The 25,104-nt window shown below is 43.2% G+C and overlaps 1 protein-coding gene across 1 annotated transcript in view; it reads right to left on the bottom strand.

Moving 5' to 3' along the window:
* The window catches only part of GRAMD4 (GRAM domain containing 4), an 82,178-nt gene that overhangs the window by 25,408 nt on the left and 31,666 nt on the right, over nt 1–25,104 (bottom strand). The window contains exons 3-4 of the mRNA XM_059816791.1: nt 21,519–21,639; nt 7,176–7,296 (exon numbers count right to left, since the gene is read on the bottom strand). Of these exons, the coding sequence (XP_059672774.1) occupies nt 7,176–7,296; nt 21,519–21,639 (242 nt within the window). The remainder of the gene's footprint in view (nt 1–7,175; nt 7,297–21,518; nt 21,640–25,104) is intronic.

The raw sequence follows: 25,104 nt of genomic DNA, 5'->3' as shown, positions 1-25,104 counted from the left end.
CTTTGGCTTCTGTGCTATTTTTCCTCTGTTTCTATACAAACCACAAATTCCCCACCTAAAACCTCCTCCTCTCCTCACTCTTTCCCCCACACCCTTGCATCTCCTCCATTTCCAGCTCTGTCTCTCTAAAGACAGACAGCAATGAACATGATCAAATTCGCACAAACTACTACATAGCAGTGCCTTGTCTTCCTCTATCAGCACATCAGACAGTTACACCATATAGGTGAGCATTCTCCCTCAGCAAGTTTGCAGGCGACACCAAGTTGGGAGGGAGTGTTGATCTGCTCGAGGGTAGGAAGGCTCTGCAGAGGGATCTGGACAGGCTGGATTGATGGGCCGAGGACAATTGTATGAGGTTCAACAAGGCCAAGTGCTGGGTTCTGCACTTTGGCCACAACAACCCCAGGCAACGCTACAGGCCTGGGGATGAGTGGATGGAAAGCTGCCCTGCAGGAAAGGACCTGGGGGTGTTGATTGACAGCCGGCTGAAGATGAGCCAGCAGTGTGCCCAGGTGGCCAAGAAGGCCAATGGCATCCTGGCCTGTATCAGAAATGGTGTGGCCAGCAGGAGCAGGGAGGTGATCATGCCTCTGTACTCGGCTCTGGTGAGGCCGCACCTCGAATACTGTGTTCAGTTTTGGGCCCCTCACTACAAGAAGGACATTGAGGTGCTGGAGCGTGTCCAGAGAAGGGCGACGAAGCTGGTGAGGGGTCTGGAACACAAGTCTGATGAGGAGCGGCTGAGGGAACTGGGGTTGTTTAGCCTGGAGAAGAGGAGGCTGAGGGGAGACCTTATCGCTCTCTACAACTACCTGAAAGGGGGTTGCAGAGAGGTGGGTGCTGGTCTCTTCTCCCAAGTGACTAGTGACAGGACTAGAGGAAATGGCCTCAAGTTGCGCCAGGGGAGGTTCAGGCTGGATATTAGGAAAAAGTTCTTTACTGAGAGAGTAGTGAAACATTGGAATAGGCTGCCCAGGGAGGTGGTAGAGTCACCCTCCCTGGAGGTATCCAAGGAGCGTGTGGATGTGGCATTGTGGGATGTAGCTTGATGGGCATGGTGCTGTGTGGTGTTGGGTGGGTTGGTTTTTGGTGTGTTGTGGTTTGTTGTTGTTGTGTGGTTTGTTTTTTTTTTTTTTTTTAGGTTGGACTTGATGATCTTACAGGTCTTTTCCAACTTTAGTGATTCTGTGATTTTCATCCTCAGTCTGACACTGCCACCGTGTTTCACTGAAGCTGAAGACACATTTTGGAAGACAGGAGGTAGTCACTCACAAGCAAGTTCACACAGGCAGGAGGCAGTTACTCTATCCTCTCCAGTCGTGCAAAGGCACTGGGGGGGGGGTGTCACACCTGAATGGCTCCAGTGATGGAGCCAAGATGGGATCCCACCACCACCAGCTGCAAGATGGGATCCCACCACCACCAGCTGTCAGAGCCTTCAGCTGGATCTTCCTTTGACATGCTGGGATATATTTTCAGAAGCAGCACAGCATCATTACTCCGCATGTTTCTTGGGAAAAAATCCAAAAAATCTCATCAAGAAGCAGTTCTGGATAGCAGCCTCTCTGAGGTCCATCAGAAGCACATGATGGTTTGGCTTTGGCCATCCTTGGTGCTTTTTTGTTTCATTTTTTTGGCAATGTCTTACTTGCCATCTGCCTGTTACTCCTTCCCCATGAAGAACCTGACCTTTCCGAATCATCAGGTTAATGACAGCTCATTACTGCACCTGTGAATCAGGTTATAATTAGCCACTTCAGACAGATTTGGGCCAGGAAGCTCGGAATTCATTGCTTAGCCTTGCACACCCACTGGAAAGCTCAATTCCAAAACCAGATCATGTTGAACCAGTCAGTACACCAAGACCACTGACAGAGGGGAGGAATTATCTTTCCTACAGCTTCTGAACCACTCTTCATGCCAGAGATCAGTTAAAAGGCTGGAAAACATAAATGGTCTCCAGAACAATGCAAAAGGCCGTGTTTCTCTCTGGGCTTCCTAACTGTAGCCTGCGGGAAAACAAGCTGCTCTCTACAATTACCTGAAAGGAGGTTGCAGAGAGGTGGGTGTTGGTCTCTTCTCCCAGGTGACTACGACAGGACAAGAAGAAATGGCCTCAAGTTGCACCAGGGGAGGTTCAGGCTGGATATTAGGAAAAATTTCTTTACTGAGAGAGTGATGAAGCACTGGAACAGGCTGCCCAGGGAGGTGGTGGAGTCACCATCACTGGAGGCGTTCAAGGAACGTGTGGACGTTGCATTGTGGGACATGGTTTAGTGGGCATGGTGGTGTTGGGTTGATGGTTGGACTTGCTGATCTTACAGGTCTTTTCTAACCTTAATGATTCTGTGAATTCCTCTGGAACCATGCTTTCCACTGAGAAAAAAGGGTGTGATTGGTAACGCCAACAGATCCCCAACCTGAGGTTAGGTTGTGTTTATGCAGCTAGAGATTGCACCTATTTAAAAGCAGAGGCTGACTAAAACAGATAAGAGCTACTACAGCCAATGGAGAAGATTAACACAAATGTGCCAATTTTTATTTTTTATTTTTTTAATATATACCGAAGTCAGGGAAGCATGACTGTTAGAGCTGCTCATGACTAGTAGACATGCAGCAGTCAAAAATGACCAGCACACACCGATGCAGCATCTGCTCGATGCTGCCCCACAGAATAGCGCCACAGGGTTATTTCTGTAGCTGCAAGTATGACCAAAAGTTAAGGGAGCCTTGGCACTGAAGGCCATTTACCTTAACTAAACATTTTGGTTTTGTGCATCTTTGGCCTCAAACACAGTTACGAGTTGAGGTCTGTGTCAATGAACAGACTCTCCCCAACAACTGTGTGAAGACCGGACTCGCTGCACACAACAGGTCCAGTCACTGCCGGGGTGTTCTCAGACATATTAAAAGCAATTTTCCTACAAGCTGACTCCGAGTACTGAGTTCCCAAGCAACCCATCATCGTTCTTTTGACAGCTGTTGTGGAAGCCAGTCAAGGCTGTTACAGCTTTCTTACTGCTCAAAGCAACGTGAATGCGTATGTACTTCCATCAAAAGCACCTTACAACCACAGAAATGCAAATAAAAAGCATAAAGAAGGTATTTTCACAGCCTAGTTTAAAGACTAATCATTCGAGTATACATGGCTTCTTAGCCTGAGGAGCTGTCACAAAACCAAGTTCAAACATTTTCATATGTTTTGCATCTCCTTCCCATTAAAATACACCAAACATTTCAGAAGCATTTTTCCTCTTCACCAGATACTCCCACATTTTACATGGCCAGTGTTCTAAACTGGTAGTTTCAGAAACAAAAGAAAAGGTTTCAAAAGAAATATCATCTACCCAAAGTTGTACAAGATCTAAATGTTCATGGGCAGGAAAAAAAAAAAAAAAAACAAAAAACTCTTGACAGGAGCTACTTCCCAAGCAGCAGCCTGTCACCAAATATACTACGTTAAAAACAAAGGCATGCACAAAGTTCAGCCAACTGGGTATGTCAGCAGTCACGTACGTATGTCAGCAATCCCAGCATGGCACAGCAGCCAGGCGAGAAACTTTTGACCTGGGTCTCAGGTTCTTGCTACCTGTGTGGAGTCCCAGCCTGACATGGACCTTTCCAGGAGGGAACACTTCCAGCATCCAGAGCAATCTCAAGCTGAGGCATCTTCTCAACGGACAAATTCAGCCATGCTCAAAACATCGCATGTGTGGAAGACGACGTCATTTAACAAGAGGCCAGGAAGAGTCAACCGAGATAAGTGGTACAGAAGGAATAGTGGCTTATGCAGAAGCATTGTCTATTTTCTCCTCTTAAAAATAGCTCACAATGATACTAATAAAAAGGTTTGCATAAGTCACAGCTTGTTGGTGGGTGTTGTTACAAAACTTTTTTTTGTTGTGAATTTTTTTCTTTTCTGTGTGATACAGCGAGCTCACAATTTGTAAAATAAGGCAGCAACAGCCTAGAATTTACACTAAACACGCATTGTTCACACAGACTATTCCAAATTATTTATGCATTGTTCCACTAGAAAAATGTCAAAAGCTTCAGCTGTTGTGCCAAATGCTGGGCTCTCCCAAAGTGCATCTATGAAAAACTTCAGCTGAGGCCACCATGTTTCTGAATACTCAGACATACAGACAATGAACACCATGACAAATAAAACCACTAAATATCCTTCTTCCACTCTTCCCTCCTCCCTGTGAACAATTCAATGAAAGAAGCCCGTGTTTTTCACTTCAAAAATAAAAAATAAAAAATCTAGATTGTTAGCTCATTGTTTTCTCCTTGCTGAACACTTTGCAGCAAGTATTTATATAGTTACATGTATTGATCTACTTCACAAATATTTCTGACTGCTCTAACTATTAAAATAATTTCTTCCTTCTTACACCACAGCATGATTTGGTTTTCACTAGTAGTTCACTTCTGTAAGCAAAGGAGAGTACATGCAGACATGTTTATACGTGTATCTATTTAAAGATCATATGAAAAATTAGCTAACTGAGAAGCAGGGCAAATTTGGTTTTGTTGACATAAGCAGAGATGACTTCGTGCGGTAACTTTGCTTAATAAAATTAAGTTTCCATCAGGTGTAAATTTGGCCTGTTATGTATTTGCTTGTGTCAGCCAACACTTCGCCTGTAGTCCTAATAAAAGTATTTTAAAACGTCGACAGCAAAGTGCAAAAAGATAAAAAGCAGTGAAAAAGAATTTCACACAACAGAGCACAAGTTAAGGAAAACCCGTAGGCAACCTGATTTTTCTTCTTCTGGGCAGAAACTGGGGAAGTCTTCAAAGTCTTTTTTTGTTGTCATCTTACATATACCTGACTGTCCCAAAAAGGTTGGAATATTAGCAAGACTAGTTAGAAAAATACTTGGGTAAAGGGGATAATTGGCTGAATGTAATCCCCAAGTGCAATACCCAAGCTAAAAGTGTAATCCTTAGGATATCTAAATGGGAATACAGCATTGAAGCAGACAGGTCATGCTACCTTAATTGAGCAATGGCACGCCTGCTAGAGATTTCCTGTTGTCCACAATCCAACAAGACACAGATGTTGACACTAATACTGATAAACAAAGACCTTCAAACTCTTTTTTTTCTGTAAAACACATGTACTCATAAGTCACAGTGGGCCATAACAGACCCTGGGCCATCCTCATTAGTCTGAAATAGGGCACGATGCAGAGGAAGGTGGCTCTTCGTCCTTCTCCAGGACTCCCAGCAATGATGGGATCACTCTCCCCCTTCTCTGGTGTGTGACCTAGACGCCAGGCATACCTGCTCTCAGGAGAAAGCCTAAAGGCCTGTGCTAGCATTAACAGTATAACCTGTACGATGCTCAAAGACAAGCTTGTGGAATTTGCATCTCAAATGACTTCTTCAAGGCAACAAGTCAGAGACAGAAGGTATCCTGAAGCATCCACTTTATCTAACAATAGCAGAAAACAATACTCGTTGCTTTGTACTGCTGTTATGGAGCTAACAGATACACTCAGCATGGAGACGGGTCCAAGTCTTGTCCTCTTCCACTGTCACCAGTAGCCCACTCAACCAGGCAACATCAGTCTAGACATAAAATGGAACTTACATGTGCATACAGCCAGGCCAACCAGCACAGGCGATAAAAATGCACTCTTACTTCCCAGCTCTAAGAGCAAATGTAAAACGTCACCAAAAAATCACCCAGATCAGAGCTGTCCAGATCACCTTTCCAGTGCATGGTCACAGGGCTGGCTTGGGAACAAGACTCCTCCACAAGGACCTCACAGAGCCCCTTCCAAGCATGCAACTTGGCAGCTCAGGTCAAGACTGCACGTGGACTGACCTTGCACAGAACCAGTGATTTTGGAAAATCATCAGTGTGAAACATCAGCCAAAAAAACCCCACTGTACTGTGTACTGAGGATAAGAGGGAAGGCCTAGTTTATCTTCTACATAAGGCCTTGGAGAACCCAGTTTGAATACTGCATGAACTCAGCCTCTTCATCTTAAGACACAACAGTTAAAGAATGGCAACTGAACTGATGAAAGGGATGGAGTACTCTTTTAAGAAACACTGGAAAAGCTGGAACTCTTCAGTCTGGAGAGGAGAAGAGTAAGAGACGAAAGGACTGATCAAGGGTAGTAGATAAGCTGAATGCTGAACAGTTATTCACCAAATCTCACAATTCTCTAACTACAGGGCACTTCTTGAAACGACTAAGAAATCTGTTAAAAAGGAAATAAAATAAATTGCTTCTTTAGAGTCTGGATTTCTCTAACGTATTGCCTCCATAGACTTTTTGTTCTTGCTTGTCATCTCTAGGTAACTGGCAGTGCTTATCACACACGATTACCAACTCAGCCTGCACTATCTCCTGATGACAGTAATTGATGGGAACCACAGATCCTACTGCTCAACCAAGTAATCTTAGCTACTGCTGAGGAAGATAACACAGTCAGCTACATATGCAAGTGGTCTAGACCAAGAAGGCCACCAAGCAGCTGCTACGGTCTTAAGATCTAAAGTCCATGCAGCTAGGCAGACTAAGGAGAGAAAACATCAAATGTGATGCTTTGCATCATCAAGGTGGGTGTCCTGAAGCCTGAAAGGACTTAGGGGTATAGGGAGGCATCTTTCCATTTGTCACTGCAGTGGCAAGGAAGGCTCCAACTCCAGTCACTCCCACACATTTAGGGTTGTGCTGTAGTACTGGGATGTCCTTACCGCTGCTAGAACAGGAGTAACAAGGACTGGGCAGTCTGGAGATGACACAGGTTTTGAAGAGGCAAAGCATATGCAATGGCATGTCAAAGGCTCTGGCATTCAGTAGCACACAGTGCACGCTGATAGCTCCAGGTAGGTGAGATCCCAGAGGGAGGACATCAGAGAAGGTGAAATGAAGAATATCCCAACTAGACAAGTGTCAGGAAAACCTCTGTAGCTACTGCAGTTTGTATGGTCAAGTAATTCAGGTGTACATGGATGTACGAGATGTACTTTTACAGGAAAACAGAGACAGCTTCTCTCTCTGTGAGCTACTAATTTATTTTAAGAGACCCTAGGCTGGAAATGGATACTTTCACCAGAACTTCTCAGAGACAGTCAGAGATCTCAAGTGGCTTTCAGCTTTACAGTGAAGATATTTACCTTACCTTGCTTTAAATACTTCTCTTACCTTGCTTTAAGTACTTCATTGACTTTTTGTTCTAGTTCTAATCTCCTCTGCCGTTCCTTTTCTAGCTCCTGCCTTAATGTTTCAGCGTTTGTTTCTTCTCTCAGCTTCCTGAGCTCCTCCTCTGTTAATTAAGGGAGAAGAAAAAGATTTAGTTACCCTGAAGTATTTCTGTAAGAAAATTAAAACTTAATTATGACAGATTAGGTGGGGTTTTTTTAATCTGTGCTATACCAAATATATTCACCAGAAAAAAAACAAGTAATCAAGGGCTAGAAAGACTTCATAAAAAGCACACAGCTGTATCATGTAGAAAATGTTTAGTTACAATTATTAAAGCAAGGAGAAAAACAACTTTCAAGTTTTCTTTTCAACAGGCAATGTATCAAAAATAAGCCCTTGGTACAAGCTACCTTTATCTAAATACAATGTGACATACCCTTCACTCCCCAAAGAAATAATCAGCAGGAAAGGCTGTCCATTGCTAAATCCAGTGGTCATAACAAGAAAAAAACAGTATCTGTTTTCTTCCTCCATGTCTATGGGTAGAAAAAAACTCAAACATGTACTCACATGAAGTTATATGATGCCATACAATCCTCTATCCACCAATTTCCGGCACCCCTGTATTTTTATATAAGTTAGATGGCCCCAATACGGACCTGAGTATCTTACAGTTTTAAGAAGGGGTTATGAGACAGGAACTAAGTTCAGATTTTTACCCTTTTCTGAGGAGGTTACAGTGAGCCCTACTAACTTCCATGTAATAATTTATATATAAATATATATATACATAGACACACATATATTTACTTATACAAAGACATATACACACTCTCACAACTTTTTTCATGAGAACTTAGTATCAACTATGCATAAGGGGTTTTTGTGGCTAATTAGCCTTGCTGTTTTGTCACTGGCAGTATCCTTGTTCATGACCTGATTTTAGTCTAGAGCTACAACGAGGTCACTGATCACTTTTCCCAGATAGGTATACAAGAGACATGACAAAAAGAAGATGGGGAATACCTTTTTTTTTTTTAAATAAAAAAATTGCTCTACATTTTTGTTTCTGGGCTGGTTTTGAAGCTAAATTTCAACAATAAATAGTAAAACAGCAGGTGTATTTGAAGCTTAAAGCAAACCAGAACAGTAAATACTTGCTAATTCCACTATCAACACAGACATAGGGGTTCAGACTTTATGTCGTTTCACAAGATTCGTATATTATGTTCTACCCTCTAGCAACTCTTCTGTTTCTTTTCATATATTGCCTTGTAAATCTTTGATAATTAGATAATTTTGATATCTGAGCCTCTCTGACTCCAATCATTATGTGTTTTGAGAAGGTCTGAAACCCTAGTGCAAATATTCAGAAGAACTGATAAACTCTCCCCCCTCTGCAGGAGGCCCTTGTGCAGTATCTCCTATCATTTTATCCGCTGTGCAAGTTAGGGGGTGCTAGATTATCTGTATTCCTGCAGCACTAAAAGGTTTAGAACACTGAATTAGGAGACACGGAAAAAAGATACACAAATCGAGAGGACAGTACAATGTGACGGCTTTCACTGTGAGGCTACAGGTTGAACTCCACCAAACTGAAAGGAGTGCTGTCATCTCGCCATTGATGCTTCGTTAGTGACCCCAGAAAGAAGAGTTGGAGCACGGAAACCAAGTTATCTTCCAGCAACTAAAACTGAAATTTACTGCCAAGGGTAGGGTAGGTAAAACTGAGATTTACTCCCAAGAGTAGGGTAGGGAACTTTCACTGTTGCAGCAGGTATAGTCTCTCCTGTAATAAAAGATATGGACATAAGGGCATACCTATACATGGAGCTGTTCCTAATTATGTGTCCACAAGGAATTTTAAATCCAACAAGAAAACTGCGTTTACAATTAGCTTACCCTACTTTCAAGGGCTCGCCTTGTTCCAGTACAAGAACATGGATACAGCAGAGAGGAAACATCTGTTGCACTTCAAATGCACTGGAGCTTGTGCAATATCATGAAGATATCACAAGAAGTTCCAAAGCTTGATAGGGATGTTATCTTCTCAAGACCATTAAAGGGAAAAAATTCTTCATTAAGCATTTTTTGTTCTTAAAGAGGAAGTGACTATGCATTGTGTGTACATAAGAAAACCGCAAGCAGTGTAAATTAACCTCAATGCCCTTGAAAGTCTACTCAGACCTTCCAGCTTCCTTAATTCCAGTTGTTTTGATTGCACTACATCTTGTTCTCTTAAAAACAAAACCCCCAGAAACTTGATCACTAGGAGGACAAGGAATGCCAGAGATGCAGGATTTCTTTATGCGAAGAGGCAGAGTTAAAGGTTACACAACAAACAAGGTAGAACTCCTATAAAACAAACCAAAAAATACAGCATCTCATCATTAAGGATTGTCACAGCTTCACATGTCATAGCATTTCCTAACTTTCAAGTACACGACTTTGCAATTTAAATCCACCCCACTACGACTGCTCTGGCCCCTCCAACTCTTTAAAGCAGCGTTTGTTGCTACTTTGGCAGCAGTGTGGTCTGGCATTGTAAAACCTCTGTGCTTGGTTAAATACTTTACGCTTGCTAAGCAACAGAAACCACACAGGAAAAAAAAAAAAGTGTTCTTCCTTGCTCTCTCCCCTGAAATAATCTACAATTTGGCCAAGCTGAACTGAACTTACAGAGGACATTTCTCTAGCCTTGAGGGGTCCTCCTGCAGAACGAGCGAAGTTGGCTACAAAGAGCAGAGGTCATGGACCCTTGAGAAGAGCCTGTAAGAACATTTCACCATGGTATCTATCTACTGAGCTTTGCAGATGAGTATCCTCCCTGACGATGAGAAGAGAGTGCTCCTTGGATTTCATCTTTAGACAGTCAAAATTCAAACATCCTCCCCCCTCCACATCCACACAAAAGGGTAAAACATAGAAGGTCAAGCTTCAGGTCCAAGATTAATCGGTTTCCATAATTTCGCTCCCAGGTATATCAATCTCAGCTCCCTATCTCCCACTGGGCAAGAAACTTTAAAATATTACAAGGGGCTCAGTGCATGTCTTAACTGGACATGCAGGTGATGTGAGCAGCCATAACGGTGACCTAGTTAGAAGGGGAAAATTATGGTACAGAAGAAAACGTCTGCTGAAATGCTGACAGAGAAAATGCCTGCCAGCCTGGGAACTAGGGCCGGGAACCAGAAGCATCCCTGGGAAGTGCAACTGGCCTCTTAGAAGTACACAGCTGGGTACCTAGAAACCAGAGACATCTTGAGATAACATTGATAATTGCAAAAAAACCCCAAAAGAACTGTAACAGCAGCTAACCATCTGAAAAGGTGAAAAATAGTCTGAAAAAAAGGGAAAATACCCTGAGAAAGTAAGAATTGGTAACTGCCATTGGCTGTTCTACCTGCAAGAACAGGAAAATGGCCTGGAAAAATAAAAATTGGCCTGAGGGAACAGAAAATACCAACATCTATTGGCTATTCCGGCTGAAAAGTAGAAATTAACAGCATCTATTGGCTGCTGAAGTGGTGGCATCCTACACCTCCTTATTTCTCTATGATATAAAAATGACTTAATTTTTATCCAAAATGAAGCTTCTCTCTCCGAGAACTTCCAGTGCTGCATGTACTTTTCCTTTCCTAAATAGGCTGAACTCTCCGCACAAACTTTCTAAGAGATCTTGGACCCTTGCCGGGGAGCGTTTGGTTTGTCCTCCCGCTTCTGGGATGGTTGGGTCCCCCTCTGGGATCGGTTTGTCCTCCCCTCCGGGATGACTTCATAGAATCATAGAATCGTTTAGGTTGGAAAAGACCTTTAAGATCATCAAGTCCAACCGTTAACCAAACACTGCCAAGTCCACCACTAAACCATGTCCCTAAGCGCCTCATCCACAAGTCTTTTAAATACCTCCAGGGATGGTCACTCCACCACCTCCCTGGGCAGCCTGTTCCAATGTCTGACAACCCTTTCATGAGAAGTTTTTCCTAATATCCAGCCTAAACCTCTGGTGGACTCTGTCCACCAAGGCTCCTAAACAGGCAGCCCTCCAGCAGTCCCAGGTAGCAGTTCTGCAGATCCCCCTCCTTACTTGTCTGACAATCGAAAACTCTATCATTTCATGATCACTGTGCCCAAGACAGCCTCCCACCATCGCATCCCCCACAAGGCCTTCTCCGTTCACAAAAACCAGCTCCAGCGGGGCACCTTCCCTAGTTGGCCCACTCACCAGCTGTGTCAGGAAGTTATCTTCCACACACTCCAGAAACCTCCTGGACTGTTTCCTCTCTGCCTTATTGTATTTCCAGCAGATATCTGGTAAGTTGAAGGCCCCCCGCCCTGAGAACAAGGGCTAGCGATCGTGAGACTTCTCCCAGCTGTTTATAGAATATTTCGTCTGTCTCCTCATCCTGGTTGGGTGGTCTATAACAGACTCCCACCATGATATCTGCCTTGTTGGCCTTCCCTCTGATTCTTACCCACAGACACTCAACCCTATCATCACCATTGTTAACCTCTAGACAGTCAAAACACTCCTTGATATACCGGGCTACGCCACCGCCTCTCCTTCCCTGTCTGTCCCTTCTGAAGATTTGACACCTTCTGAGATCTAATAAGCTTGATACTGGTATTATGGTGAACATACATATATATGCGCATATAAGTAATCTATCATAAGTATTTCTGCTGCTATATTATTATTTTTGCTTCACTAGTGATAAGTTTGTAGTAACCTATAATAATATACACTTACTTGGTTGCTGCCATACTATTGATTGCTGCCAATAATTTATAACAGCTTTGTATATATATGCATGTATATATTTTCATTCAGATATATATTCACTTTATCAGTAACAGGTATAGTTGCTAGTGGTGATTTTTGTGGTATTTGTGGAAATCTGTAATAAAGTAGAGAAATTTAGATTAAAAAAACTTCTGTGTCTTTGTATGTTACAGAATCCTACCAACTCACAGTCACAATCTCTATATACCTGCAGGCTGGGTAACCCTTTAGGTCATGACAGCAGGTGTGACCCTGAAAAAATGCTTTAAAATCTAAGAAAGTCAACTTGTGTAGAAAAGCAGGACAATATCTGGAAAAATGTGAGAAAAGGCAACAATAGTGTTTCAACTACATCAACTTGCATATTACTGTGCTGTAAGCCCTAGGAGAGTTGACCTCATAGGAAAGACAACATCAGTGATGCATCTCACAAGTTACTGAAAAAATTTATCCATTTCAGGTTTTCTACAGCATTTTATCCTCTATTAGGTGTAACACAACTGTCACACCTGCACTCTAAGGATTTAATAATTTAAATTTAAAGACTTAATAATTCAAAGAGTTTAGTTGATGCCATGTAATTGTTAAAAGACAAGCTACCCAGCGTTTTCTTGCATCATCCACCGTATGTCATCAGCCACTAGAACAAGTGAAAAATTTCAGTTTGCTCCCCAGAATACACAAGCTTGTAAGAAATATTTTGATAAAAAGCTCTTAAATACCAAAGTATTCAGTTCAGGTGAGACTGAACAGTACCTGAGTAGTATTTAGAAAAGACGGATGATACATCAGGCTGGGAAGGCGTGGCAGCAGGTTGGATTTCTAATTCAATACTGCATGTGCAGTAAAGCGGATGTCTCCCTTAATATGGGGATTGGAGGTGGATTAGGGAGTCTTCCAGTAGCTATTTTACCTAATAGCATTCCTTCGCAGGCCTACAGGTACGCTGCAAAATCCTCCCCTGGGACAAAGGGACCAAAAAAAGAAAAAACCTTTCAGAGCATAGCTAGAAACTGCAGACTACTGTTTCTAGCTACCAAATAATTTTTGCGTTAAATCTAAGGAGATAGGGTTAAAAACTAGAAATGCCAAAAAGCGTACACGCACTCTGTTGTAAAGAGTTTCCCCATTACATGGGGAAACACCAATACTTAACAAGACAGAAATAACCCTTCTACGTCTATGTTAATTACGGCAAATCTCCCTACAACCCTTTGAACATTACCAGAGTTCAAGTATGTTGTTTAATTGGTACTAAACGCACTAAATCCCAACCACACACTGTCAAAATGGATCTCGCTAGCCACGCTGACGGAGCCAGACATTGGGAGTATTCTCCAGTGCAGGTAGCTTCTACCTTTGCCAGACTCCCAACTTCTATAGAAAGCTAATATTTTAATTTTGTCCCAACTAAACCAACCATATGACATTACTAACAAGATGTCTATTTTCATCACCACAGACACTGAAGAGCTTTTAGTCTTTATCTTAAACAACAGCAGCAAATGGCAGTGCTGTGAAAGACATGGAACGGCTCCACCACTTGTGATAAAGCAAAGACATACAAAGAACATTGTCTGACCAACAAGCAGTGATGGAGGAGGACCCACAATAGAAATCCCTAACCTGTTTTTCTCCTGTTCACAGTTATTTTGTAATTCACACACTCTTCTGGAGACAAGTTCACAATTCATAGCTATAACTGGATACAGCTTAATTGTGCACTATTTGTTAACCTGTTCTTCTAATTTCTGACTCTCCTTCCCTAGGGCTTATGTCCTTTCCACCGGTGACTTAAGAACCACAGAGACTGCCAAAGACCACAAATCTATCCAAAAGACTTCAGATAAAACATTAGCCTTTGATCCCAGACATTGCAAGACATTCTAACTATGTTACATGTGGACTCTGTACTACACCATTTAGTTTTAAAAAAGAAGTAGACTAAGGGGAGGTCTTGTTAAACTGAAGGCAGAAGCTCTCAGGCTTTTTCTGACTCAGAGGTGGTTTTTTATGACAACTCAGGCACAAAGATGCGAATAATTATTTTTTTTTCCTCTTTATCTTGCCATAGGTATTTTGTGAAGCAACACTGAGGAGGCTAAGTGTTGTATACAAACAATTAGCAGCTACAATGAGTGAAATGAAAGAGTTACTGAGCCCAGCACCCCGTTTGGTCAGAGGTACTCTTCCACCAGCACAAGAAGAGGTACTTGTGGCAGTACCTCTGAACCACCACCACCACCTACTTGCAGTGCAGGGACTTCCTCTGCTAGGGATACTGCATGGTGCTAAGGAGTGGGATGGCAGGCAATGTTACAGCATCACAGAGAGTACTACACAAAAAACTATTCCCTATACATTGCTATTACAGTTTTCTCTTTCTAAGAGCAGAGTTTAAGGTGCCAGTGAAAGCATTAGCTACTTAGAAGGAACAGAGCCATCTACAAGCTGTGATTGACCTCCATAACCTTTAGCAGTTTGTGTCATAGTGAAATTCCCCACAGCAAGAGTAAAATTCTGTCTTATTTTTTGTATCATTCAACAACTTATTTATTCAGTGGTGAGCAGTCCTAGGTGAGCAAAGAAAGCCCTGTACGGAAAAAGTAAAATCAAGAGTAAGTGGGGGGGAAAAAAAACCCCAAACCACCCCAAATCCAACACCTCACATGATCTACTACTATACAGGGATCAAAATGCACTGTCCACACATTCCGCTACACAACTAATCCTCAATGAACTCTCATTCCTCCTTCCTCAAAAACTTCTTTTCCTATTGTTCCAAAAGACTCATCCTGAACTACTTTGTCTTCAGCCAATCTTTGCAGCTGATAATGCTAAAAGCATATGAAGATTATTTTTTTTTTTAACCCAACCAGTCTATGGATGGGGACAAAAAGTGAGACATCCAAATGCTAATCAGATAAGGGGAAAAAAAAAAAACCAAAACCAAAACAAGTCAGCAAAGAAGGAAAACTGAAGGCAGAACTATTTGGGAGTTTTTTGCATTTGAGAACACCTTGCTTTGTCAAGGTTTTCCCTTGAGGTCAGGCCTCTTGCTTGTTTGCATGAGTCTTTCATATAGAAAAAAGGGGAAAAGAGATTTTCTAATAGGAATATTGGTGTCATAAAAAGCCAAAAAAGCAGACAAAAGCATTAAAGATGAACTACATTTATTGAGTGCATATGCTTTCCTCCTCCCTACCCCATTTTATATAGTCATTTTGGTAGAGTGGAGAAATGAAACAGTTAAATATAAAAACCACATTTTCACTATAACCTTTCTCCAGCTCAGTCTGGTTTACCTGCAGAAATCAAAACTAAGAAGTGACCTGTCATATTCAGAAACAGTCATGCCAATTTGCCTTTAAAAAACCCTAACACAGGTTTGGCAGTTAAACAATCCCTCTTTTCACTTTTTTTGTTTCTATCATTCTCTTGTGCCTCTCTTTGCTCTTTCAAAGGCAGAGCTCCTGCTCCAGTTTTGAGGACCAATTTTTGAGTTTCTTTGCCTACGCCTACAGGGCGGGGAGCAGCGTGGGTTCTCTCCACACTGATAGGAAATAAGCCAATTCTGATCCAGAAGCAGTGGAGGGAAGGCTAAGTCTGAACCATCATCCTGCTTCTCAGTGCATTTAACATTCCCCTGGTACTGTTCTCCTCACCTCAATAGCAGAGTTTCATGTGAAGTGTTCTTCTATTTCATGTGATGAGGGAGACTGATTTACAAAGCACATGATATTTGACAAGATCTTCCCCTGTGCAAACTGGTCTAGTCTCCTCTCTTACAATTCCTGTTATGTCCCACTTCAAGTGGATGAGGTTAGAAAGAATTAAGACGTCATTACTATGGTATGTACAAAATAGTTATGCTAATAACCAATTAGTAACTTTACATTTACATTTAGTGTTTTCAGTGAAGCTTTATTGTGTTATAACAGACACAGGATCATTTCCCCTTCATTACAGAAGGATTCTAAATTAAGCTTCCTGAAAATATCTGAACTATCTTAAAAATCTATAGCTGAGACACATTCCCTTCTCAAAACATCAAGTGGGAAGTTTTCTATTGCTAGGTACACTTTTGCCAGCTTAAAAGTCATGAAAAGTACTGCTCCTCTATGAATTTTCAGAAATTTCAGATACTAAAAATGCCAGAAAAGTTGCAGAATCCATCTAAAATGAAGGGAATTGCAAAAATTTTGTCATTATTGCAGGAACTGTTTTTACTCCCTGTTTTTGGCAGAAGTGAAACAGGCTATAAACATTTCAACGTCTGGCTCGGGAATAGCAGCAGGCTCTTGCAAAGCTTTTACGTTACTAAGCTGGGAAGGGCAGGTTGCACAGGGGGCTCCCGAAGTCTCCAGCCCAGTTACACAAAAGGGACGGGCACAGCAGTGTTGACCGCTGCCCTGCCTGAGCTTTCACACGGACTCCACAATGCATGAAACCAAGCTGGGCACCCAAAAAAGGCAGAATCAAGAGCACACCCCACCTACGTAACGCGATGCGTAGGCAGCATCTGTTTGAGCCAGTAGAGGAGCTAAAACAATAGGTCTCTGTCAGCACAGTGCTGCACGTTGATTAATCAGTCCCACGAAAAGGTGGTGTGACAGCACATGATCCTCCTGGGTTGGTCCCTCCAGCATTCTGGCACCTTCACGCCAGCACCGTTCACATGCTTTGTCCAATGATAAGCTAGATTGCACAAGCCGGACCCGGAACCAGGAATAGCCCAGGACTCCAGCCTGCTGCCACGCTGGGCTAGAGTCGCACCCTTTCCCTCTCCCCTGGTCTCGGGAAGCTTGTGCTCTTGGAAGCCAAGTTGAGAGCGAGCAAGAGCACAACCCATCCTCCATCAGTCAGAGCAGAGTCCTTGCAGTTAAGAAATGGAGGTCTGAATCCTCCTTCATCTGTACTGAGGCCTCCTAAACCCCAGACAAGTGCTCTATCCTGCTCATGATTGCCTCTTCCAACAATGTTCCCAGGAAAACTGAGCCAGAGCTTTGGAGGGGTTTTTTGTCCAGGAAGGCTAGACACAAACTCAACATATGGTAGATCATATAAGCATCTGTAGGTATAAGCAAAACCTTTCCTAACCTTAATAAACTTTCCCTAGTTTTACACGAAGCCTCTCAGTCAGAAGTCAGACCTAGAAAAACTTCTGAACAAATTTGCTAGTACAAACCAAGCGAGAGCAGCTCTGGTGAACAGACAGCTCTGCAGCAATGCCTGGACTCATGTCTTTTTCCTGCAGCTTCTCTGGGTACCCAGGGAAAACATTCAAGAAGATTCCCCACCAGTCACCATACATAAACTATAGTCCTCAGGGGAACTCCACAAGGGCAAGGGACACGTGGAGATCTTGCAGGAACACCCTGTTAGCGCCTGGGAGTCCAGGATTTTAAGCTAACAGAAAGGAGGCTTAGAGAGAGGAGTAAAGGGTGGGAGAAGTCCAGAGTAAGCTCCACTGCCACAGCAGCCTCGGTGCTCACCAGCATCAGCACACTTTAGGAGCCCATGCTGCAGCGTCAGGATCCCTTGGCCAGGGTTGACCATCTCGCAAGGAATGGCTACTATGGCCCACAGCTGCTATTTGGGTGCCTCAGATATACACAGCAGCTGCTTACTCTCTTACCAGAGTCTTCACCTGCTACACAAATAAACTCTGCTTCAGGATTTCTGAACCAAAGGCGACTATAGGCTGCCAGGTCAGTAAGAAGACAGCAAAACCAATGGAGTGAAACTATTCCTCTGCTCTTCTCTAGCTCTGCTACTGCAGGTGTTTGACCCTCACGTCAGGAGAAATTACACCAAGGGTGTTCTGACACAGATGGTAATTGGACTCTGACTCAGCTTCATAGTCAATTTGTTGCATACAATTACTAGGGCTGTTTCAGCAGATACTAGCTTTTCTGTACAGAACAGGGCTTTATAGTACAGGTCCTTTGCTGGTCACAACCACACACTTCACCTCTTAAAGCTTACCACCTTCTAACATCCCAGATCTGCCCGAGGACCACGTATGGTTTTTCCAGAGCTCTACTTTCACGAGGCCTGTATTCCACTATGTCGCTCTTCTTACAAAGAATCATCAGGTCATTTATACCAAAAAGCGGAAGCCAGAGAAAACACTGTGGAGTTAGCACATACATGGTCTAAAAAGGCACATGAGAATGAAGAGTGTGCGGGAGCAGAAATTTCAACGGGAAAGAAGCATAATCCCAACTTCTTTTGTAATGCTGGTATAAAAATCATCACCAAAACCAGCAGTTTTGTAAGCCCCTGGAGACTCCTGCCACAGCCTGCGATACAGAGTGGAATGCAAAACCCTTGTGGGAGAGGACTTTGTTTCCTCCTAAAGCTCTTCATCCCCACATGGAGGTTCTTCAATTTACCAGTTCCTGACTAACCCTCTTCTCTAACAGCCACCTGGTTTGTTTACTCTTAGCTGCTGCTACCACCACCTCCTTCCCTGAGCTGCTAAAATTAGCACTGCAAAAGGCCTGAACATCCTTGAATGAGAATTAGCTGACACTTCATGTAAACCACAGGATGCAGGAGTGCTTACAAAGCACCTTGTCGCACTGGCACCAGAGTGCTGATATCTGCAAAACTGCCCCCCATAAGCAGGCACAAACAGTAATGGGAAGAAAAGCAGAACGCGTACCTCAATGAGGTGCAAACGCAAAAGGTATTGCCTATCTTTTTCTCTTTCAAACGCAAGAACAGCAAGCAAGTTTTTATTCCTTGTTTGGATACAACTAGGTTTTGAAATGGAAGCACTAAAACCACTACTAACCTTAGCACATTAACCTAGCTGCCCCAGTGCAGCAGCTGCCTTCCAAATCTGAACCCTCAGCTAGCACCAAGGCAGTGTTCACATGCATTAAAAACAAGGTTATAGTAATACAAAGTCCTTTCGCAACGGATGATTCTGATGGTGACAGCTCCAAGACAAAGCTTTATCCATCAGCGTGCATTGGGAGGCCCAGCAGACCGAGCTCTTTGCACTGTTCGTTAAGCAGGCGTTCAAGCCTTGTTCTGCAGGAACCCACCCCAATACTGCAGTCTCGCCAGACCCAAGACGCACTGAATGTTTTCAGCATTCCTGTACTATGGCTCAGAAGAAGCCATTACGTTACAGAGATTAAGACCATTCCCGCACAGACAGGAAAAGCAAATTTAGCCCTTTTGGCTGGAAGAGTCAGCTGATCCCTCCCTTGCTTAAGACACCATTATCCAAGATCCCTTCCTCCGCGTGCCTCATCCTCCTGTCAGTCTGCAGCTTAAACCCCTCTCATTTCCAGTCACATTTTATTTGCATTTACAGCTATGCAACACGCTAAACCATTCCTCTCCATCTTCACCTCTCAGAATGTTTAGATTATCTCTTTGCTAGGGAGGAGATTCCTCTGGCATCTTAGATGAAGATATTCTCCCTTTGCTGACAACCATTTGTCTCCAGTAACTACTGGCTCCCGATTTCCTCTGCAGCTTGCAGAGGCTACAGTTACGTTTGGGATGTGTTTCACTGAAAACACTACTGAGCCAAGCTGGACCTTTTACTTGTGCCTACCAATGGCTGAATGGAGATTATAGAAGACTAACAGTTTGCTATTCCTTTAGCCAGGCACTTGCAACTACAAACCCACACTGACTTGTAGCTGTGTTGTGTATGTGTACATTATAGACAACATATAGCTGGGAGGAAATCTCTCCTCTTTAAACCTCCTGGTTAATAACACACCTATACAAGTAAGATGTATAGAAGGGGCAAAAATAAAGTTACAGGATCAGGCTTATACCAATTAGAAACTCAACACATTAAAAAGCAAATCCATGGAACTTTAAATACTTCCCCCGCATACTAGCAGTTGCTTTGATTTTTGCACACCTAGCTGGAGGAAATGGAGTAAGAGGACGTGGCAAATGGTTTATATAAAAATACAATTATAGCAAGGTGTCCTTAAGGAATGTCATAATTAAAAATAGCTTGCAACTATAGCTGAGTAAGTAGCCTTCTTAAACATCTATTGCAGCAATAGGATTAAAAAAAAATAAAAATCAGGCTTTCTTCCAAGGGCAAATTAAAGTAAACAAACCGCACATTTCAAGAATGTTTTTCTGCTCACCATCAGTTCACTTTTGGGAAGAAAAAAAAAATGAAGCATTTCTAGTATAAAATAAAACCCCAAAACCCCAACAACTCAAAGAGAAGAAGGAAGAAAATAGAAGAATACAGGAACCATATTCAAAATGTGAGCTCCTACTTCAGTCCAACTGACAAACATAGTTACATATTTCAGCCCAAAATTTTGAATGGGGTATAGGGGAATAAGGGGTAAGGTTTACTGCGCTTACTTCTCTAAGAGTTTATCATTCTTTCTCTTGTTTTTACGTACAGAGTTACAACCAACTTGCCAAGACAACACTATAATTGCAGCTACAGCAAACCTCAGACTGAAACCAACAAGGCAAGTCAAACAGAGCTTTCAGTTTCCCCTTAACATTCCAATCATGATACCTCTTCCAGATACCAGTGGAAGCTGATAGCAACTCACTACAAATTCTTGCCCAGTCTCCTTTATCACGCCTCCCTCTCACACACAAGGAAAAAAAATAATCAAAGAAATATTGTCAAATGATAAAATAGTCACAGAAAATTAATTCCAAATCCTTGAGAATATGTTGAAGACAAAACGCAAGTCTTGTTGTTAGATTATAACGTAGGAATTGAATGGAATCTATAGCCTTGGTATTTCTACCCCTTAGAAAATATCTGACAAGCTTCGAGCACATAAAAACAACGCTCATATTCTGAAGTTCAAAAATAATCCATTAAAATGACCATTTTGGGAAGCAAGTGAGCAAGAATTCTCATTGATTTATTAGAGAGATCTCCACTTCTATCAAGTTAAAGGAATGCTTGTCTCCCATTTTTTCGGTTTTAACTACCCTATCTTACAAGTCAGCAGTTCAGACCTGCTGAGATAAAATCCCAGAAGTCTTACGGGTGCCTCTAGCCATGAATGACAATTTTGTCTCATATATACGTATACACACACACACAAAACCAAACAAGTAACACTTTTATCTGTATTTCTTATACCATTTACCAGTAATTCATATACTGTTGAGAGACATGTTTTTTAAGACACATTACTTGTTGAAACAGCTGCCAAGGAAATGCGTTGGTTGCCCCTTCAGAAATCTCTTCCTTCTTACAATTACTACTAGACAAAAAACACCTATTGCAACCACATTAAGGTTCAGGTTGTCTTAGAATTAACTCAAAATGTCAACACCAAGATTTCAACTAAGCAGCTTTTGTCATGTAGTGAGGTTATGTTCTGCGGAATGCAATGAGGAATAAAATATCCAAGTGACCCAGAAACCTTGGGAATGCTTTTAAGTTCCTCCTAGAGAAGTGTCAGACCACATGCTATCCATGCATCAGCCCGCCTCAAAATTCTGACGCCAACTTCTGCAGTCTAGAGTAGCCTTATTTCAACAGGCTTAAGCCATTCCTTTCCACAGAGGATTAATTCTATACTTACGTAAAAAGTGTTTTTCCAGTAAGGCTATTTCCAGGTGACCTTTGATCTCATTCAGTCTGTCAGATTCCGTTCTGTTAAAATCCTGGACGCCTGAAGCCATGATGATGGTCCCTGGACCAGCCTATAAGAAAGCCAGAACACACTGACAGATGAGAGGCACATTTTTTTTGTCATTTAAACACATCAACTTACTTCTGGGGCAGTATAGAAACAGCCATGTGAGAAACATGCAAGTACCAACAGCTCTGCATACCTCTTATTCAGCATTAACCTTCAAAATGAGTGAAAGCTAATCAAATGCACAGCATCCCTCCCATGTGAGTTTACAAAACGCAATTCTGCAGACATGAGGGAGTTACAGAAAACGAAGATTTTTTTGTCTCCCTTACCAGTTCTGCTGCAACATCATTTAGCCTTTCTTCTGCTGATTCAAAAGGCATATATACACCATCCCTCTCCTCTTACCAGTCAATGAATGGTCAATGCAACATACTTTACACATAAAATTGTGAAGCTAGCAAAAGTAATACTCTTCCAGATATTCAGCAAATTATTAGAAAACACATACTGTGTATTTTAATATCCATTTATGGATGTGTAATTCTGAAGAGCGTGGTGTCTCTGCAAGGAAGATCAGTGCAGGGGACCACCGCTCCCCCACCTCCAGTACTGCCTAGTTACTGCTGAAGGATGTGGTTGGTGCCCCGAAGATCATCCTGGCAGGTCACGAGAGGGGGGAGTCAGGAGATTATGTGTCTCGACTGATTTACCAGCACCCCTCGAACAAACTCGGCACTAGAAATACTGCAGAACGCAAGAATTAAAGAGCAGCTTGGTTAGTTATGAAGAGCAGTGACAACTGCCACCTCCATGAAGGGAGCACAGAAAAACCCCAAGCCCACACAGCAGAAGGCAGGTGATGCTGTCCTCCTCCCATAAAGTGGACATTTTCAGACAGCAAGAGAAAGTGTGGGTAAGGGCATCTCCCAGGTAATGGTTGCTCAGGCACTGTGTGCAGTCCGCACCAGGTACAAAAAGTCCATCAATTAGAATTATAGGAGCTTCTCCAGCAGCTTACACTCAAAACCAAAGTGCCAGATTACAGGAGCCTACATCTGAGACAAAAAGGGATTTATTTACCTACCCTAACAATTCCCCTACCCCTTGTTTGAGCTCTGAAAACATACAGGAGCTGTATTGCTTTCAAAAGTCAGCTTGCATGTATTTAACCATGACAGCTTAAATTAGATACATATATAAATTCAACTAATTTACAAGAGAATTAATTAAAAGATGTTTTCTATGGTTTAGGAAAGATGTACTGAAAGCTCACTGACAGCAAAGTACTTTCACTGTTGGGAATGATTTGCACTTTTAAAATAAAACAGTGTGAAGATACCTATTAAACATCCGTTTTCTTGCTTGAGCTGAACAGATGCTGAGTTTAAGCCTCAGAATTTGTCTATACAGGCAAATTAGCACTCTGTAGGCATTTACTGCAAGGCGTTTACCTGGTACCAACTCCCCACCTGGGCTTGCTCAATACAGTGCCAGGCAGAGATGCTATTTCCAGTCCTGAAAGCAGCACAGTTACACCCACACAGGACTCTGCCAACAGTGCCAGCCCCGATGAGGAGCACAAGCCATTAGCTCAGCAGCAGCCCTGTGCTCCCTCCCGTTTTGGAGCCAGCATGAACCATGCCATAGCAGAGATGGACAGACCCCAGGGCAGTCCTCACACGGGGAGCTGCAGCACAGCATCCTCCTCCCCGTGCTCCAGATTTCCCATTCACTCCTGCCTTTAGCCAGAGAGGTAAGACATGCCATTTGCAACCACTCCAGCCACTGCTGAAGAGTAACAGCTGTCTGTTTTCAGGTGAGCATGGGCTGGCAATTAACCTAAGTGTTGATTTCTTATCTATAGAGCTGGGTTGTGTTTATTTACGCCAGAAGATTTAGTGTTATCACTTGCCAGACACTTGGAGAGCCCCAAGGAGGAAGGTGTGGCTGAAGTCGAATAGCAGCACCCTTACAACATGCTCTACAGACAGGCAAAAGGAAAGCATTATTAAAACACAGATTGCTGCACAGGTGTTAAAGCATGGCTTTCTATATCATATATCCACATCTGGTACAAAGGGACAATCTCTGCTCCCAGCATGCAGGAGTTCATATGGAGCTGTCTAAAGAAAACAGTGTCGCTGCTTAAAAATAAATAAATAGATAAATAAATAAAAACACGTACAGGTCAAAGAGCAAGATGCTGTACTCATCAGGAATTCTCCCAGATGCGCATTTGTTGGATTTGCATGGCAAGGTTCTGGTAGCGGAGGGCTACAGCAGTGGCTTCTGTGAGAAGCTGCTAGCAGCTTCCCCTGTGTCCGACAGAGCCAGTGCCAGCCGGCTCTGAGACGGACCTGCCGCTGGCCAAGGCCGAGCCCATCAGCGACGGTGGTAGTGCCACTGGGATAACGTATTTAAGAAGGGGGGAAAAGTTGCTGTGCAACAACTGCAGCTGGAGAGAGGAGCAACAATACATGAGAGAAACAACTCCGCAGACACACAGGTCAGTGAAGAAGGAGGGGGAGGATGTGCTCCAGGCACCAGAGCAGAGATTCCCCTGCAGCCCGTGGTGAAGACCATGGTGAGGCAGGCTGTCCCCCTGCAGCCCATGGAGGTCCACGGTGGAGCAGATATCCACCTGCAGCCCATGGAGGACACCCCGCCAGAGCAGGTGGATGCCTGAAGGAGGATGCCTGTGACCCCATGGGAAGCCTGTGCTGGAGCAGGCTCCTGGCAGGACCTGTGGAGCCATGGAGAGAGGAGCCCACACTAGAGCAGGTTTGCTGGCAGGACTTGTCACTCCATGGGGGACCCACACTGGAGCAGTCTGTTCCTGATGGACTGCACTCTGTGGGAAGGACCCACGCTGGGGCTGTTCGTGAAGAACTGCAGCCCATGGGGAGGACCACATTGGAGAAGATCATGGAGGACTGTCTCCCATCAGAGGGACCCCACGCTGGAGCAGGGGAAGAGTGTGAGGAGGAAGGAGCGGCAGAGACAAGGTGTGATGAACTGGTTGCAACCCAAGACAGCACCTGGCTCCTGCCCAACCAGTCCCTGGACCCCAACCCCGCACACTGCAGCAGGGACAGGAACACAGAGACTGAGGTGAGGGAAGAGAGGAAGAAGAAAGGGGCTAGCAAATACCTAAGCATATTCAAGTTTTCATCCTCACTGAAGATACTCAAGGTATTTCAGCAAGAGATGAGCTACATTTCAGAAACCCATCTAAAGAACCAGCTCCACTTCTGCTTCTTCAGAGATGTTACGTCATTAATTAAAGCCCAGGTGACCTTGACTGTGCCTCTCAGGAAGCAGGAAAAAGCAAAAGATGCTTAGGACTGGGAACTGAGTGATACAGGTGAACAGAACTCTTTCTGAAAGCTTCCGAAAGTGTGTATCTGCTAAAGCATTGGACCCAAGAAGTTTGACATCAGCAGGTACACATCATTAAACTAACCCCAAAAGGTTACAATGACCTTCTAAGTTAGAGAAAAAAGGAAAAAAAAAATCTACGAGGTTC

This window comes from Gavia stellata, chromosome 4, assembly GCF_030936135.1.
Source record: "Gavia stellata isolate bGavSte3 chromosome 4, bGavSte3.hap2, whole genome shotgun sequence".
NCBI lineage: Eukaryota > Metazoa > Chordata > Aves > Gaviiformes > Gaviidae > Gavia > Gavia stellata.
The sequence above is the reverse complement of the archived record's forward strand: the minus strand, read 5'-3'. Positions and strand labels throughout refer to the sequence as shown.